Source organism: Python bivittatus, unplaced genomic scaffold (genome assembly GCF_059951505.1).
Source record: "Python bivittatus isolate LINGU-HERP-01145 unplaced genomic scaffold, Pbiv_v1 ctg000980_np1212, whole genome shotgun sequence".
Lineage (NCBI taxonomy): Eukaryota > Metazoa > Chordata > Lepidosauria > Squamata > Pythonidae > Python > Python bivittatus.
Window position 1 is genome coordinate 989,748 of NW_028277125.1, and position 17,586 is coordinate 1,007,333.

Below are 17,586 nucleotides of genomic sequence, written 5' to 3' on the forward strand. Positions count from 1 at the left end.
AAGTTCCTCGCTTGAACTTGGCATTTCTAGCACCGCGGCTGGGTGTGCAGACACAGCCAGGCGGCCTTCAGAGCCTTCCCAGCTTGGCGCTGAAGAAAGAGGCGGGCGAGAGGCATCTGCTGCCCACATTTCGAGAGCAGCCAGCTGCAGTGGCAGCGGTTGGAGGAGTCACCTGGAGACACAGGGACTAGTTGCTTCTGAAATACCCGGGGCTTCCCGCCCCAAGCCAGCCGGCCAGCGAGGCCTCCGGGCCCAAGCGGGGAGAGGAGAAGGTGGGTGGCAGGCAGGACGTATCCCGGCTGGGCGGGGTGAGCTGAAAGCCAGGGGTGCCCATAAGGGGGGCCAGGAAGGAGCTGCATCTGGGTTTAAAGCAGCAGGTCAGCCATGTGCCGAGCAGGCGGGGCAGCAGCCAGCCGAAATCGGGGAAGGCTTGGCAAGGCAGGCTGCGGTTCAAGACGTTGGTCTCCGTGCAGCTGTGGAAACACTGCTGGCTCTGTGTGCTCTGTGTGTGGGGGGGAGCAGCGAGCCGGGCTTTGCCACCAACAGAAGGGAGCTCTGTCTCGCTGCAGATCAGTTTCTGCGGCCAGACACCTGCAGCGCCTTTCTCTGGCCACCGTGCAGAAACCCCAAAGCGGACCCAGTTCGGCCCCGCGGCTTCAAGCGAAGCGGCGATACTCGCTGGCTTGTTCTCCTCTTAGGCGAGGCCAGAGCCGCTGCGTCCGGGATGGATGTCGATGTCCTAGGAACCTCGCGCTTAACGAACCGCCACCGCCAAGGCAGCGTAGCCCTGCCGGGTGCAAAACCAGGCTTCCAAAGAGGCAGACGAGGCCCGGGGACCAGCTGGGATTTATTGCTGGAACCGGGTTTGAAGGGGTGGAAGATCCGGCGCTGGGGCCAGCCCAGAGGGATGAGCTGTCCAGCCTGAAGTCCCGGGACGAGGGCTTGGTGGCAGCAACCGCGGGGGAGCTGCTCTGCTCCTCGCAAAGCGACCTTCCTGGCATCCCAGACCGGCCTCCTCCGGCCCCTCACGGACAGTGGCGTGTGCAGGGAGGAGTCACGGGAGCCCGCACAGTGAAAGCAGAACACGTCGAAGCGCGCCTGACCTCAAGCGGTTGGGAAGACCCTCCCCTCGCGGTGGATCCGTGAAGCTTCACGCTCCCGGCTGTGTTCCGGAGGATGGAGCAGGCCGATCCGTTATGGGGCTTGTGGTCAGGAGATCAGTGGGTCAGACCCTTTGGGGGCCTTGGAGGGGGGATGGCAAATTCCTGGAGGAGCAAGCGGGAGCGGACGGCTGGCCTGACGTTCTCCGCCGCTGCAGGGCCAGAGACGGCCTGGCTGAGGAGGATGGGAGGTGGAAGCTCTTCCGCCCCGCTTCCGTGGGTCGGCTGGGTCGGAAATGGGGCCTCAGGCTCTCCTGGGCTCCCAGTTGGGGGCCGGGGGAAGAAGAAGCGGCTGCATCCGCAGAGAGCCCTGGACGGGCAGGTGTGTGTTGAAGGGAGGTGTGAAGAGCGTCCCCCGGCCCCCTGCCCATTGACAGGAAGACCTCAGGCTCATGGGTGGGGGCCAGGGCCAGGACTGGGGCCCCTCGTGCGGGATTCTCCGCCTCCTGCAGGAACTCGTCCTTTGGGAGAAACAGGGGAACCCCCACCAGCATCCGTGAGAGGAGGTTGGGCTCTGGGGGGTGGGGCATGTGGGGAACATCCCCACCTGGCCACGGCTCCTTTTCTTTGCAGTCGGAGAGCCCGCGGGGACCCTTCCTTGCTTCAATTGGGCTGGTTTCAGACAACAAGCAAGACCCGGGTTCACAGAGTACCCTGGGCGAAATGAGTAAATCATACTGTGGTGTCTTGAGATGGTCCAGTTTGCTGAAATAGTAAAGCAGGTGGGGGAGAACGTGCCAGACCAGAACCTCCCCATATGGCATGAACTGAGCCACGAAAAAGAGGCCGGGATCCGCAAGTGCCCTGGTTTCCTGTTGTCAACCTGGAGCGCCTTCAGGGGTCCTCCTGGGAAGCAGGCAGGAGCGCCCAGCCCAGCCAAGGCGCAGGCAGCTTTTGGGGCCCACCTGTCGTTCTCCTTCCTTGCGCCGGTGGTGCCAGTCGGAGCCAGGAGTCAAGCACGCCCTGCTCAGCCGCACAGCCCTCTTGAGAGCTTGACTGCTGGCGGTGCTCTTCCGAAGGACGGCGACCCTTTGGCTGCATGGCGTCGGTCTTCCCAGAGCACAATAAGCCCCACTATCCCTGGCCTTGGAAAAGCGGTAAGAGAGTTGCAATCCAGGGAGTAGGGAGGGGATGCACGGGGGCTCCATTTCTGTGGCTCAAAGTTCTTGACCGACACTTGGCTCAGAATGTCCACGTCTCCCAAGAGGAGTTGCCAAGGGATGCCCCGGCTGCATTCACGCAATACTTATAACCCGATGCTACGGATCGTCCTGTTCTCTAGGCACATGCAATACACTGACCCCTCAATCTCACAGGGGGCTTGGTTGCTTTAAGGCCACTCCGATGTTGGGGGTCTTACCGCTTCCTCTTTGTTTCTCTGTATGTGAGGAAGCAGAAGCCCTGGAGGGCTGGCCAATCAGCCTTGATAAGCAGGTGCCGTGTCCCAGGTGGGACTTGATAAGCAGGTGGTCCTTGAGCTGGGGGGGGCTCGAGCTCTGCCTTGGCTGGCAGGGTCAGGGGGGCACAGATGCCCCCAACCCTGGCCCGAGCACTGCCTTTCTCCTGTCCATCGGGGTCAAACCAGGGATCTGCAATGAGGTGCCCTTCGGGAGCCCTGGAGGCAGCTGGCTGAGGGTCCTTGGTGGAAAAGTCCTTTGCTGCACCGTCTCCTTTTCTGGGCCATCAACAAGGACCCCTTCCTGGAATCCCCAGGAATTGCGCTCAGCTCAAGGGGGGTTGCTGATCCCCAGGGTGAAGTGGAGTTGGCCCGGGTTAGTCGCTGGATGGGGGACCGCCTGGGATGCCAGGCATCGGAAGCACGTTCTGCGTGGTGAGGGGGACGATCAGCTGGCTTCTTTTCTAACAGGGAGTTTTGTGTGAGCCCAGCCTGTTCGGTTGGTTTAGGGTTCAGTGCATTGTTGAAATGCAGAAAATGGGTTAACTGAGTAATTGCATGTTACTGAACGCAGCAGCCCAGTTGTGTGAACCGCCTGTTCAGGAAGGTGTGCTGGCGCTGTTATGGCAGTGTTTCTGCCGCTGCTTTTTAAGCCTGCTGGCCAGCTGCCTGCTTTTTGCTCTCGTGATTTTACCCGTGCTTAAGCCACATTCAACATCATACGTGTTCCTAAATCTCCACATCCATGTCCTGTCCGGACCAGCCTCGGTCAGGCTTATGGTTAACTGGAATTCTGAAGCTGCCTTCAAACTCCTGGCTTGTATGAGTCCCTGTTAACCCTGGTTCAGTGTGGCGGGTGGTGGGAGAGGGAGGGGGGGTCTCCCTGTCTCTCCCGGTCTCCTTCCTCTAGCCAGGGAAGGTCCCTTGCCGGAGCTGGTGCAACTCGCCCTCCAGAGGCCCGACGTGGAATTCAGGCTGGCTCTGAAGAGAGGTTGGTCTGGCACAACGTGGACCCTGAAACCCTCTGTGGGCAACAGAGCCCCTGTGCCAAACGGGGGGGGCAGCTTAGCTCAGGGAAAGGGGACACGTTTGCCTGCAGAAGGCCAGCCTCAAGTCCTCCAAGGGAGACTTTTCCAGAGTCCTGTGAAGTGACAGCTGGCGGAGGAGTCCCGCCTGAGCCCCACAGGTCGGCCCCCTCCTGTGACCCATCAGACTGTTAATCCCATCTCCTTTTCACCTGAGCCCTTGGTCATTAGTGGCTGGACATGCAGACTTGTTGGAAAGTCAGCCTTGAATTTCATTGGGGGTGTTAGTCGCATACCGGAATCTGCCTTTACGCCCTTTCTTGAGGCTTCTCTCTCGGTACCAGGACACGCTCCGGCTCCACGTTAAACAGGTCACCGTAACGTCAAGGGGTGCCAGGAAGAGCTGCCATGACCTCCAGGCTCTTTTCTGGCAACAGGGCAGAAATGGATGGCCGTTGCCATCTTCCTGGATGGTGTTTTTCACTTTCCGGTCTGGCCTGCAGTCCCGGGATTTGCTCGCGGTCTCCTCTCGGAGGACAAACGAAGCCTAGCCTGCTTGGCATTCAGACCACGTCGCCGATCGGCTGCTCCTCCGGAGCCTGTAAGGTCTGGGGCTGCCGGAGGCTGGGTGGCAGCATGGCCGGCCTGATCTTTCTCGCGGGAGAGCTGGGGCGGCTTTCGCACTTTCTCCGTCTCTTGGCTTAAGCCGTTCTTTGTGCCTGGAGAGCGATGAGATTAACTTGACAAATATCTCCACAGCCTTAAAGTACCTGCCTTTTAAGTGTTTCAGCGCGTACATTTTTGAGATGGCACACGCCTGTTTTCAAGGGTGGGACCCTGTGCTCCTCCTCCCGTTTACGGCTCTGTGTCTTTCTCATGCGCCGGTCTGGCCCTCAGGAAACCCCATGGCTTTGTTCCCACGGTGGGGGTCAGCACGTTGTACGGCCTCTTCCACCCTGCTGGTTTTATGGACCTTTTCGCTCTGGTTTTACAGACAGACAGAGCTGGAGGACACCCCCCCCCCAAAAAAGCCTGTTTGTCCACCAACTCTGTGGAATAAGCAGATGCCATTACGGATAACGGTTCAAAAGCTACCAGGATGTAAAGTAATGACAGTATTGAAAAGCTTGACCGTGTTCACAGGTGTTGGAAGAAAAAGTTATCTTACCAAGTCCGTTTCTGAGCCGGGATTAAAGACACTGATGAATTGCATGAAGTTAGGAGATTTATTCTTCACCCAAGTGCAGAAGCAATGACAGCAGGCAGTTAGGTGGGCAGCCGCACTGGACCCCCGCCATACAGCATATTATATACCTTCTGTTACATTCAAACCCACGTTAAGATGTCATGACTTTCTGATCCAATCAAAGCCAGTTACCTTGATCCATACTCCTCCCCTTACCCAGGACCCCTTTCTCTGGTCCTGATTAAGATTCTCCCTTCTTGTATGTAAACTAATTTCTATCACCTTGATTGTTAACAGCCATATGTAAACTATCCTTTATCACTCTGATTGTCCACCAGGCGCTGTCCTGATTTACATCCCTAAGAAACACGGTCAGGACCGCTTATCTTTCTTTGTGAGGGGTCATCTGAACAAGAAGAGACTGTCAGGTCAAGACAGTTTATCTGCTTCCATGAGTTGCCGCCTTTCCAGTCAGGAAGAGGCAAACCATGTCAGCAATTAACACATCCTTGAGATTTTGAAAAGCGTTAAAGGTCTCATCCTCAAGAATGCAACCTTTTGATAATCTAAAGTACAGTCAACCACACATACAGGAAAGGGAATATTGGCATTTTGCTAGGCCAGCTTTTACTTCATATTATACAATATATAAAGATAAATGTTTAAACATCTAAATGTCTTAATATATAAAAATGTCTACATGCCCCAACCTTCTAACACAGGAATGTTTAAATTAGAGAACCAGGTAGATGACTAAAAACTGGCTCTCAGCATAACCATTTTTCTCTTAAGTCTGGTCTGCCCAATTTGCGAAGGGCCTCCTTAGAGGCAGGTAAATGCGCTTGTTTTGCGAAGACTCCTTGAGAGTCGAAGTGGGGCTTTTCCTCTGTCGATCCCCACGGGAAGTTCTGGGGGAGCGTTTTCGTTTGGGGTCGTGTGTTTGAATAGGGAAGAATCGCACCCTTTTCATTGGTCATTTGACTTCTTATTGCTGTGGGGCCCGGCCATTTTCGTGAGGCCAGCCTTCAAAGGCCTGCCCCCTCCTGGTTACCCGCCCCCCCCCCCGCACTGCTTTTTGCATCTCCTGCTATCGTGCAAAGCCTTCCTCCCCACCTCCCCATCGGCGCCTCGCAGAGAGAGAGGCGGCCTTCTGGGGCTTCCAAGAAGCGGAAGCTCCTCGGCAGGTGGGACTGGTTGTGCTGCCCTGAGCGCACCTCCTCGGTCATTGCGGTGTGGTTTTTCTCTCGCACATCAACGCTGCAGCTGCAGCACAGGACCCGGCCCCCTTTCTGGCTGTGCTGAAGGGCTGGGAGAGTCACCCGAAACCTAAAACCTTCTGTCTTCAGAAGCGAGAGTTGGACACCCGCCTGGGGAGCAGCTTTGGCCCCCTCAGGATTCCCACCTGGGCAGGGCCCGTGGAGCCCCAGAGCCAGGGCTCTCTTCTGCCAATTGAGAAGAACAAGCTCTTTGCTGGGGGAGACCGTGGGTCCGTTGATGGGAGTTTGCTGTGGGTGGAAATCTGCTTCGCCAAACTTGTGCCCCCAGTGATCTGGGAGTTGACCTCCTGTAGATAGGTGGGGGGGAGTGGGAGCTGGTAAACCGTTAGCTCCCCTAAACCAAGGAAATGCCACTCTTTCTAAAGGGAGGGCTCCAACCTTACCGCTCCCCCCTTTCCAGGCCCGGCTTTGACTCCATGCCCTGATTGAAGGGTGCCAGAGGCATGCTTGGATAACGGGGAGGCCTGTTGGGTGGTGCCAGTCTTCAGAGGATGGCCCGGCTGTTGCACAGTGTTGCTCCATTTAACGAGGGTTAGTAAAGTTATTTTAATTGGCAGCTCTTGAGCAATGCTTGCTGTTTGTGGAAAAGTTCGGTGCAAAATTGCTGGCTGCCCTTGAGGGGGTAATTTTAGTAGAGGTTGAACTGGGAGGGGGAGAGATACCAGGAAGATCTTCCCCCCTCTCCCCCAAGAAGTTATAGCTCCTTTTATTACCTCTCAAAGTCTCTGAAATAGAGCACAGCATCACGCTCACCCAACATGTGATTTTAAAAATAGTCTCTCCAAAATAACTTCTGACATCCCTTAGGAAGTCTCTTTCGGAGGCAGGTTGGCTTAACAGTGTGCTTAGAAAAATAAATAAATCAATAAATCAAGCAAGCAAGCAAGCTGGTTGGATGCTTAAGACGCCCCAAGATGTGCCTTTTGCCCTCCCCCCATCTATTTTTCTCATCTCCTACCCTGTCCTGCTTCTATGCCAATTTTAAAAGTTGCTAGCCCTCCCTGTGCAAGACCATCCAGATTTTTTTAAAAAATGGCCTTTTAAAGTTTTTTGCATGATTTTAAGGAGTTTCACCTGAAGGATGGCCTTGTTCATCAGTTCATTTAACCTGCTATCTTACAGGTTCACTTGATTCCTAGAACCATAAAGGAACCCCCCGGGTGGGGAAAGAGGTAAGCAGCCTTCTGAGGTGCTGTGGGGTGCATCGCCCCTCACTGTTGGCCTGGCAACATCAAAGGCAGCCCAGCCACAGCTGGGGTGGGGGGAGCCTCTGCTCCCCTTGGGTGCAAAAAAGTAGGGGAGTGATTGAGCACACGGCAGCTGCTCACCGGAAGGAGAGAGGCACAGAGCCAGGCATCCGGGGGCAGAGGGAGGACGGCAGACGGCATGGCCTTGAAGGACAGGAGGAAGAGCTGCTCCCAAGGGAGCAGTCAGATAAGAGGGGCCTGAGCCTGGACCAAGAAAGTAATGCGAGTAAATGTCTCAGATGAGCCCCTCCATAGTTCACACAGGAGGGAGGGGGAAGTACATTTGGACTTGCAAGATTCTGTTACTATAGCTTTACGATAAAAGTTATACCGACTTACCTGGCGTTGGTTTCCTAGTCTGATCTACCTTGAAGGGCTGATGCCAGGACAGCAAGTGGCGTCTTTTGTTCTTTTTTGGCATAACAGCTCTTCCTGGGACAAGGCAGGAAGGGTAACAAATCAAAAACGCTGTAGATCCAAGAAAAGTAACTCTACAGCACCAAGTTAGAGCTGGAAAAGATTGAAGGTGGGAGCTAAAAGGGAGCCGCGGCTGGTTCCAGTTACAGGGTCCAAGCAGGGAGCCCTCGTGCCAGGACAGAACAGCAGGATCAGCGTTGGCGGCTGCGTGGCGTCTCTTCTTAAGGCAGACTCTCCTCCAGGTCCAACTTCTCTCCTAGTGGACTTGAGTCATTTTTTTTGGCTACAAACGGAAGCATTTTGCCTTTGGGGGGACTTCTCTGGCTAGTTCCAACTACAGCATAGGGTGGACAAGGTGGTGTTTTTTCACTGCGCACTTCTTAGGTGGCACCCGTCTTGCAGGCAGGGTGATGCCATAGCACGACTTTCCCCATTTGGGTGCCAGCCACATCTCTTGGCTGCCAACGCCAGAGGGGACTGCCAGAAGAAAGGGAAACTAGAGAAGGATGACAGACAGGTTCAGGAGCACAGATCCTGGCACTTATGTCCGAACTTGGCTGCCAGCTCCTCTGCTTTCTTTGCCAACTAATGGGAAAGGACGTGGGCATTGACTGTACTCCCAAACACAGACCTCGAGAGGTACAGATGATCACCTAAATAAGGGCGCTATAACCTCCTCAGAAGGTTTTGTTCATCCAGATCGAGGAGGCAGATTAGACAGCCTCTGCGCTCCCCCTTTGACCCTTCTAAGCGGGGAGTCCATCCATGTCTTCCAAAATGGAGGGGCGTTCAAAGCCCAAAGGTTCTTCCATTTTTAGCTTCTGAGGTGCTTTCTGCTGGGGATCGGCCAGTTCTGGAAACACCCGAATAATGATTTAGAAGGAGTTGGGAGCTGCCGAGGTGGCATTAGAGCAAGATGGGCTGGGAAAAAATCTGAGAGGGACACCAGATTCGGGTGGGCTTTGAGTTGCTATATCTCAACAGTTGGATATGGACTTTTCCTTTGAAACAGAGCTTAATTTATAGTTTCAGGCTTAAACTTGGCTGAGAAGAGCTTTGGGGAGATGGCTGGGTCACAAGGCTGTTCCTTTCCAAAGCATCTCTCTGTTGTGTTCTTTTGCGGGGGGGCTGTCTTCTTCCCTTTTTTGTCACTCGGGAACAATCGTGTAGCAAACAATGCTGGCTGGTGCTGAGAGTCTCCCCCCCCACAAAAACACCTTCTTACAGCTGGCGTCTGTGTCTGCTTGCTTTGTGCAAGACACCAGTGTGCTGAACCACTAAATCCACTCTTCTGAACGCAGACTCTTCAGTAGTCCTTTGCTGCAGGAGCAGGTCAGCAGGAGGCTGCCTTTTGTACAGCGGTCATCCTTTGTAACTGCTTGCTGGGGAAGTGGCCGATGGGGCACGGTCGGGGCTGCCAAGCCAAAGGCTATTGTTGCAGGTCACCTTGATTTTTCCCCTGCGGAGGACCTGGGTCAGGCCAGAGACGTTGTGAGAGTTGTGCCTCAGCTTCTTAGAAACAGCACCCACAACATTTTGGCTTCAGAACATACACCTGGAGGGGAAACGGATGGTCTCTACTCCCTTATTTGGGGGCAGGCTCTGAAGCACCCTTGGGTGCTCTGTCCCATGCTCTTGGCTCTCTCTCAACTCGTCTTCCTCTCTTCTTTGCAGGCATGGTACAGAAACTTGACCAAAAACTTCCAGTCGCCAATGAGTACTTACTGCTTTCCGGAGGGGTCCGAGAAGGAGTGGTGGATCTTGATCTCGATGAACTGAACATCTACGCTCGTGGCACTGACTATGACATGGACTTTACCCTCCTTGTGCCCGCACTGAAGCTCCATGACCGGAACCAGCCTGTCACCCTGGACATGCGCCACTCCGCCTTGTGTCACTCCTGGCTGAGCCTGCGGCTCTTTGATGAAGGGACCATCAGCAAGTGGAAGGACTGCTGCACCATCGTGGACCATCTCAACGGGGCTACCAACTACTTCTTCTCCCCCACCCGGGTGGCTGACTGGTTCCATGATTCCATCAGCATCGTCCTCTCGGAGATTCAGAAGAAGCCCCAGCGGGGGATGCCCAAAGTGGAGAAGGTGGAGAAGAACGGCACCCTCATCTCCATCATCCTGGGGGTTGGCAGCAGCCGCATGCTGTATGACATCGTGCCCGTGGTGTCCTTCAAAGGCTGGCCAGCCGTGGCCCAGAGCTGGCTGATGGAGAACCACTTCTGGGACGGGAAGATCACCGAGGAGGAAGTCATCAGCGGCTTCTACCTCGTCCCTGCTTGCTCATACAAAGGCAGGAAGGACAATGAGTGGCGACTGTCCTTTGCGCGGAGCGAGGTGCAGCTGAAGAAGTGCATTTCCAGCAGCCTCATGCAAGCCTACCAGGCCTGCAAGGCCATCATCATCAAGCTGCTCTCGCGCCCCAAGGCCATCAGCCCCTACCACCTGCGCAGCATGATGCTCTGGGCCTGCGACCGACTGCCCGCCAGCTACCTGCTGCAGGAAGATTACGCCGCCCACTTCCTCCTGGGCCTGATCGACGACCTGCAGCACTGCCTGGTGAACAAGACGTGCCCCAACTACTTCATCCCCCAATGCAACATGCTGGAGCATCTCTCGGAGGAGACGGCCATGCTCCACGCACGGAAGCTCTCCTCGGTGCGCTCCGATCCCGCTGAACACCTCCAGATGGCCATCGAGCACGTCAAGGCTGCCAACCGGCTGACGCTGGAGCTCCAACGGAGGGGCAGTGCCACCAGCATCCCTTCCCCCCAGTCGGATGGAGGGGACCCCAACCAGCCTGACGACCGGCTCGCCAAAAAGCTGCAGCAGCTGGTGACTGAGAACCCGGGCAAGTCCATTTCTGTCTTCATTAATCCAGACGATGTCACACGGCCCCACTTCAGAATCGACGACAAATTCTTCTGAGACCCCGGCGACGGGCTCCTGCCCCACCTCAGACTTTGGGAATCCTCTCGCTCACGCTCTCTCCATCTGGGTCTGTTTCCTTTGTGAACATATCCAGCCTGGAACGGGCCTGCAGGTGGGGCTCTTGGGCTCGATTTGCTGCTATTCCTGTCTGGTTCAGAGGCCTTTTACGTTTTCCCGGACCAACTCGAACTGGGTGCAGTTCCTGGCTGCCTCCTTTGGCAAAAATTCCTTTCTACCTTCAGCACATCCACTTCTCTGATGGGGTGGGCTGTCTCCCCCCCCCGACATCCTCTTGGTATGACGAGCTTTCCTGCCCCCAACTTCCCGTGCTTTCAGAGGGTGACTGTGAGAAACACCCAGTGGAAAGTTTGGCCGGCCGCCTGCTGCTCGCTTGGCTCGTTCGTCCCTTTGCTCTCCCAGAAAGACCAAAATGACATGCTAAGTGATGACCCTGCAGACTTCTCCAAGTTGAGGGCGTTTTCCTCCCTCGATCACCTTTTCTTGAATGTAATTGTTCAGAGTCCGAGCTGGAACAGAACAAAGGATACGCTTTCTGCCAGTGGCTCCTGCAGCATAAGATCCAGGGACGTCAGGTCTTCGCTGTGTCCTCACTCAAAGCCTTATTTCAAAGCGATTAAAGGACATCCGGACGGTCAATGCGCACTAGCGACAGGCCTGGCTCCCTCTGGCTTTTCCCTTCCTTAAGGGGCGGGTTTGGTGTCGGGGCCTCCTTTTGCAAGGCCCTGCAGAGGGTCTACGTGCTCTGCTCTTACGCGGGTGAGCCGTTGCAGAGCAAGCCCAGGCGCTCCTGCCAAGGCAGCGGGTGGAGCTGGCGTCCTCCACAAGGGCGGTTCTGGAGTTGCCAAGGAAATGAGGGGTCTGGGTGGAGACTGGCGGGATTCAGGGCCATCGTGCTCCAAATGCCAGTGGCCCAGCTGGTAGTGAAGGGACACGTCAGCCCGAGGTGGCTTCCCTGGGCCCGAGGGTGGGTGCCCTCCTGGCGGGTCCTCGGGGTTTTTGGCTGGTGGTTCCCTGGCACCGGTCCTCCCATTTCAGTCAGGCCAGTGTGTGACCGTTTCTGTCCTGCCAGAGCTCAGGGCACCCCGTGGGTTCGGTTTGCCCTGCGTCTGGGGAGGACCCTGCGGGCTTTGGCAGAGGTCTGCTTCTGGGCCGGCCCCCTTCCATCGCAGGCCTGGGGAATCTGCCTCCTCGGGAGCTGAGGCTGCCCAGCGGGCTGGACTGGCCTCAGTGAGACTGGGCAGTTTGCCATAAGGGAGCCATGGGAACCCAGCCATTGTCTGAGAGGAGAGGCCAGGGGAACCAGCCATCCTCTTCAACCAGGTCTGTGGATTCCTGCCCTGGGCGGGGGGCGGGTGGACTAGACGGTCTCCAAGCTCTTTCCCTTCTGTGATCACTGTGGCAGAGCTTGCTTCTTGCCACACTACGTGAAGGCAGCCACTTTGCTTTCCTAACTCAGCGAATGCAGCCAGCCAGCGGCTGGCCCTGGGTCTCCGTGCCTTCTGGAGCTGTTCTTCTGCGCTGGGCCTCCAGTGCCACGCAGTCTGACCTTCACCTGGCCAATCCGAGGCTCACGGTGCCAACCTGGTACATTGCAGTGGGGAGACTTGGGCAGACTCGCCCAGGGAGCCCATGGGGGGGGGGGTCAGGCGCGATTCGATCACTGGGACCCAAGGCATGCGCACCCTGTCTGCTCCTACAGGGTGGGCAGAGCTGGAAGTTGGAAAGCCCAGCTGGCCGTCAGCAGACCCCGGGGCCAGGAACCGCCTGAGTCCTGCTTCTCCCTCTTCCCCTTCTGCAGCCTCTTGGCTGGGATTTCAGTTAAGAGGCGGAAGCCTGGCCGATCGTCTGGGAGGAGGAGTCCCTGCACACGCTGGCTGTGTGTACACGACACGCTAGGTTTGGATAGTGTGAACCTTGATTAGATGATTCTTTGCCTGGTGTATTAAAGGAACCCAGGCTGGTGGGTTAGTTTATGGTTCAGTGTTTCCCAGAAAAGTCAGTAGCCAATTCACACATGTTCCGCAACACAGGCAGAGTACCTTGGTTCACGCATTCTGGCCCCTCATAACTCGGTCATGGTTTAGTCTGGGGGCCGGGAGCCCGGAGCCCACGCGCACCAGGGTGCTTAGTGCCGCTAGATGGCGCCCCGAGACTGCCAAAAATAAATAAAGCCTCCAGAATGGCCAAAGCTGGTCAACTATCCCAAGATTGCTTTGCTCTCATCTAAGATCCCGTGAGGTGGTGGCATTTGGACGAAGAGCTCTTGGTTAATTAACAGGGTCATTACTTAATAAGCTGGGAAAGGAGCGAAAGGGCATTTTGTCTTGTCCAAAGGAACGAAAGTACATAATAAGGCATGCAAAGCAAAACTGAATATACAAGTAATATTAAAAGCACCAATGAAACGTAAGGTAAGTATATCAGAAGTAGGAAATTAATGCATTGTACCTAAGATCTTCCATAGCTTGCTGTTTTTGCTACTTTCTGGCCGCCAGTGACTTCTCTGCCCTGCCCCGTGGAGACATCTCAGGGGGTGGAACAGCTTCTGTCTGAAAGGGGAGGCTGGAGGGGGAACCACGGGGCTCTGGGATGATGTTGGTCTTGGGGTCAAGGGAGGAGAACCCTGAGCTTGCTAAGGCCTGTTGCGGGAGAGGAGATCAAGGATGTCCATGAAAGCCTGTCAGCCCCCAGGCCCCACCTCTCAGACCGTCCAGTCCTGGGCCACAGGCTTCGTGAGGCAGTCGCAGAAATTGGAGGGGCTTCAGAGAAGGGCCGGGAGGTGATCAGGGAACTGGCAACCAGGTCCAGTGAGGAGACGCTGAAGAACTCCACGTGCCCTGAGAAAGGAGCACTTTTCCAATTCCTGGAGGGATCCCCACGGGGGTGGGGGCCAGAAGCTGATCTGTCTCCGTCCAGGGAGTGGGACCCGGAAAAAGGGATTCAAGTTCCAAGAGGACGCTGAAAAGCTTCCTAGCAGGGAGAGCTGTTGGAAAGTGGGATCGATGACCCTGAGAAGTGCCAGGCTCCCCTTCGCCGGATGCATTCAAGCAAAAGCTGGGGACCCACTGCAGAGGGGGGTCTTTCTTTGGATTCATGCACACAGCTGGACTGCTTCCAACGCCAAGCTTCGGTAATAATGGAGTTAAAAGGAAATGGGAAACTGGTGCAGCACAACTCCAGCGTCAGCACCTACCCTCGTGTACAGAAACAGGCAAAGGGGGAGACTCATTCACCTCCCCACCAGTCAGCCCCTCCCTCGTATCCTGTACACCGGGGTGGGGGGGGGCGGGGGGAGGCTGCGAAAGGGAAATGGACGGTCCAGAGCAGCCTTGCTTCTGTCGGCCTGCTCCCACCGGCACGCTGCCTCTGATGCCCAGGCGGGAGAGCTAAGCTTCCTTTGGGAGTTTTGTAACATTCACTGTTCTGGGTCACATGAAATGCGCCATTTAATTTAATTTAACAATTTAATATTTAATTTAATTGGGTGGCTCACAATATAACAAAAAGAAAAAAAAAATTAAATGCAACAACAATCCAAAACAAAGCCAAAAGACAAGTAAGAAGCAGATAAAAACAAGACGACGTGCCTGACCAACAACGGAGCTCCCGAGGGGCTCCAGCCACCCCAACCCAAGGCTTAGGAGAACAGCCAGTGTAAATCGCCCTGTCGTGGGTCATGCTGTATGAACCTCGTAGCCCAACTGTTTCCGGGCCGGGATCGTGACCAAAGTAACCCTGGCGCGCCAGAGGGATTTATCCAGGGCTCCTCACGTCATTAGGGGTTAACAAGGTTAAACCTCCCTTCGGACCTCCGGATAGGCGGGATGTGAGCGTTGACTGCTGTGTTGTGTGAACCCACCAATGAACAGAGACAAGAAGCTAAAGGGGCCCCAGAGAGTTCGCATGCTTCAGCCTCTGGGCCCCCACTTTTCAAGCATGGGGGAGGTGGAGGAGCATCTTCTATGGATTTTTTAAAAGCGGCAACCTCAGCACATGCCGGCCAACTAGACTCCCAGCGTAACTGGCATTTCTCTTGGGTCCTTATTTCATTGGGACTCTCTGCGTCAGCACAGAATAGAAGTTGGGCGTGCAAACGTGGCCGGTGACCGCCCAAAAGCACCCTGGACCTTCCAGAACTGAGGACGGCTTTGAACTTGCACCGTCTTAGTCTGAGCCCCCAACGGCTGCCCTGCCCTGGTGCTCCATGCGGTGCACGACCAGCAACCCTGCAGCTAAGCTTGGCTTCTAAACCAAACCAGTAGAGCCAGTGGGACCCCCACGCTCCCCCTTGCCCCTTCAGACCGTGGCCACGGGCAGAGCAGCCTCCCTTGGGGACCGGAGGGGGAGAGGGCTGCAGATACCCAGCACGCCAAGCGACATGACGCGTTTTCAGTCACCCTCCCCGCAGGTCATCCAAACCTTAAAACAAACTCTCAGGTAGCCTAGGTAGAGTTTCCTTCAGTCTTACGGGGTGGGTTCTATTGCCACCTCACAGGTCTACCCTCCCAAAGATTCGGAAGTGAAATGCGTGGAGGCGGGAGCCGTGAGCCATCTTCCTGTTGCTGGGACCGATGTCGCTCACGGGGATGACTGTCCTGGCAGCCGTATCTTCAAATTGCAGAATGCAAACAAGGTTTCTCTTCTTGCCACTGTAATGGCCCTTTCTAGAGCTTTCGGCCCGTCACCCCGATGCCAACTCCCTCTTGTCAAGCAGAGCGCGCCAGGTGAGGAAGAAGAGCCTCTGGGTGACTGTAACGAAGCACGAAAGGTCTTTACCAGACCTGCTCAGCGGTTTTTTCCTCCGCTGGTGCCTTGGCCTGCTGGCGTTCTTGCAGCTTCCTGCGGCCGCCTCCATATGGCAAGCCAGCTTCAAAGTTGCCAGGAAAGTTAGCCCGTGAGTGGGGTGGGCGGGAGGCCTTCAAAAGCAAGGCAGGACTGTGGTTGGCCTGTGCTGGCCAGAGTTGGCTCCTTTGCTGAGGATCAGTGGGATGAACGTCACAATGGATGGAGGCAAATAACCTGCTGTCTTCTGGGTCAGCCTCCCTACAGGTGGGCTAGGATTCCATCTCCTGGAAGGCCCTGCCGGCATTTGTGCCTCTAGCTCAGTGTTTCTCAACCTTGGCAACTTTAAGATAGGTGGATTTCAACTCCCAGAATTCCCCAGCCAGCCTTGCTGGCTGGGGAATTCTGGGAGTTGAAGTCCACCTATCTTAAAGTTGCCAAGGTTGAGAAACACTGCTTTAAATGATGGGGCTGCAGGACCTCCCCACTCTCTCAGCCCCCAAATGGGTGGAGACTCCCCACTGAGGCCCATGGCTCTGAACTGCAAACCAGGAGCCACACAATCGACACACAGAGAGAAACACGCACCACAAGTACTTCATCACAGTTCCCATTGACGTCAGTGGAGTCCACATAAGGGGGTGATTTGGGGGAGGAAGTGCCACTTTCCTTTCACAAACGCCCCCACTTTCATGGGTCACGGAAGGCTTCAAATGACCTCCACTGATAAGGATGGAAGATCCTGAAAAGCCGGATGGGGAAAGGTCCCATCAGAGACCCGGTGGGGATGGGCAGGGGAGGCGGTCTTGGGAAAGAGGAAAGGACAAACTGCTTTCAAGCCAGGTGAGAAACTAGGGCCATCATGGGAGGGTTCAAAGGAGTCAGCCGCAGCTGTGCAATCAAAGCCCCACCGCCTTTTTTCACGTGCCCCACGAGATGAGCCCTGGGATCCTGCTGAACTGGGTGATTCTATGCTGGGGCATCTGCAAGGGTGTAAAGAGGGTGAGACGGCGCCCAAGACCAGGCCGTCAAGACCCTATGGTGATGTGCCTAAAAAGGGGTGGGGGCTGCGATCACAGATGTGGCCACCATCTTGGCTTTTTCGACCTGGCTACTCTGTCCAGCCTACCTCGCAGGAACGGGTGGCTGAAAGCCAGATTTAAACCTGGCAAATACGTTTTCTTCTTGCGTGTGGGGGGGATGTTGAGAGCTGCCTTGAAGATGCCTTTTTGGAGAGAGAGAGGTGTGGTGGAAATAAAAATTAAGGGGAGTTTCTGAAACATTGCTTTAATGGATGTTACTACAGTGAGGTACCATCTTTAAAAGACTCCTCTTTTCTCACTGAAGAGCAGAGAGTGCTGCAGGAAGAGTCGCTGCAATATATTTATTTATTTGTTGTATTTCTAACTGCAAGAAGCTGGGATATACATGAGCAGAGCATCACCTTAAAAACATGCTGCCTCCCTCCCCCGCCCCCGCCCCGCCCCGCCCCGCCCCGCCCCGGTCATTAGTATTGCCTTTTCTTCATATGCAAATTGGATGCTGCCTTAATTGATTGATCCGCAATGCCTTTGTTTTCCTAGCTGAAATGAGATGGTTTCCTGATTGATTAGAAAGCAGCTTTTTGTAAACTGCCAGCCAGCAGAAGGGAAAACCTCCGAAGGCATTTTCTTCTTCAGAAGGGGAGAAATTGTATTGTAGCCTCCCCCAAGCTGGAGTCCTCCAAATACGTTGGACTCCAACTCTCATTGTCCCCAGCCGGGATAGCCAAGATTTCTGGCTGTGGCCTGGGGGGTTGTGCTCCAGCCTGGTGCGCGGATGCTCTTTTAATGCTTCGGCAAAAGATGCCCTCTGCCTGGTTTCCCCATCGCCGCGGAGAGCTTGACATTTGGCTGTTGACATTTCCTTTGGAAAGCTGCATCCTGTTTGGGGGGAGCCCGGACATGTAAAGTCCAGCTCTGCACGGGAAAGCCAGAGGGGCAGGGGGGTTCTGGTGTAGGTCCGTGGGCCTTCAGCGTCAGTGGCCCATTTCAAGAAGGTGTCAGAAAGGGCTGCCTCGCCGGGTCGTTGGGAATTGTGCTGACTAAGCGGAGCTCTGCTCCTCGAGAGCAGCGGCTCACGCAAACGCTTCCT

The 17,586-nt window shown here is 55.4% G+C and overlaps 1 protein-coding gene across 1 annotated transcript in view; it reads left to right on the forward strand.

Moving 5' to 3' along the window:
- MB21D2 (Mab-21 domain containing 2) overlaps positions 1-16,733 on the forward strand; it is a 35,552-nt gene extending 18,819 nt beyond the window's left edge. The window contains exon 2 of the mRNA XM_088131864.1: positions 9,383-16,733. Coding sequence (XP_087987990.1) covers positions 9,383-10,647 — 1,265 coding nt within the window. The 3' untranslated portion in view covers positions 10,648-16,733. The remainder of the gene's footprint in view (positions 1-9,382) is intronic.
- The last annotated feature ends 853 nt before the right edge of the window (positions 16,734-17,586 follow it).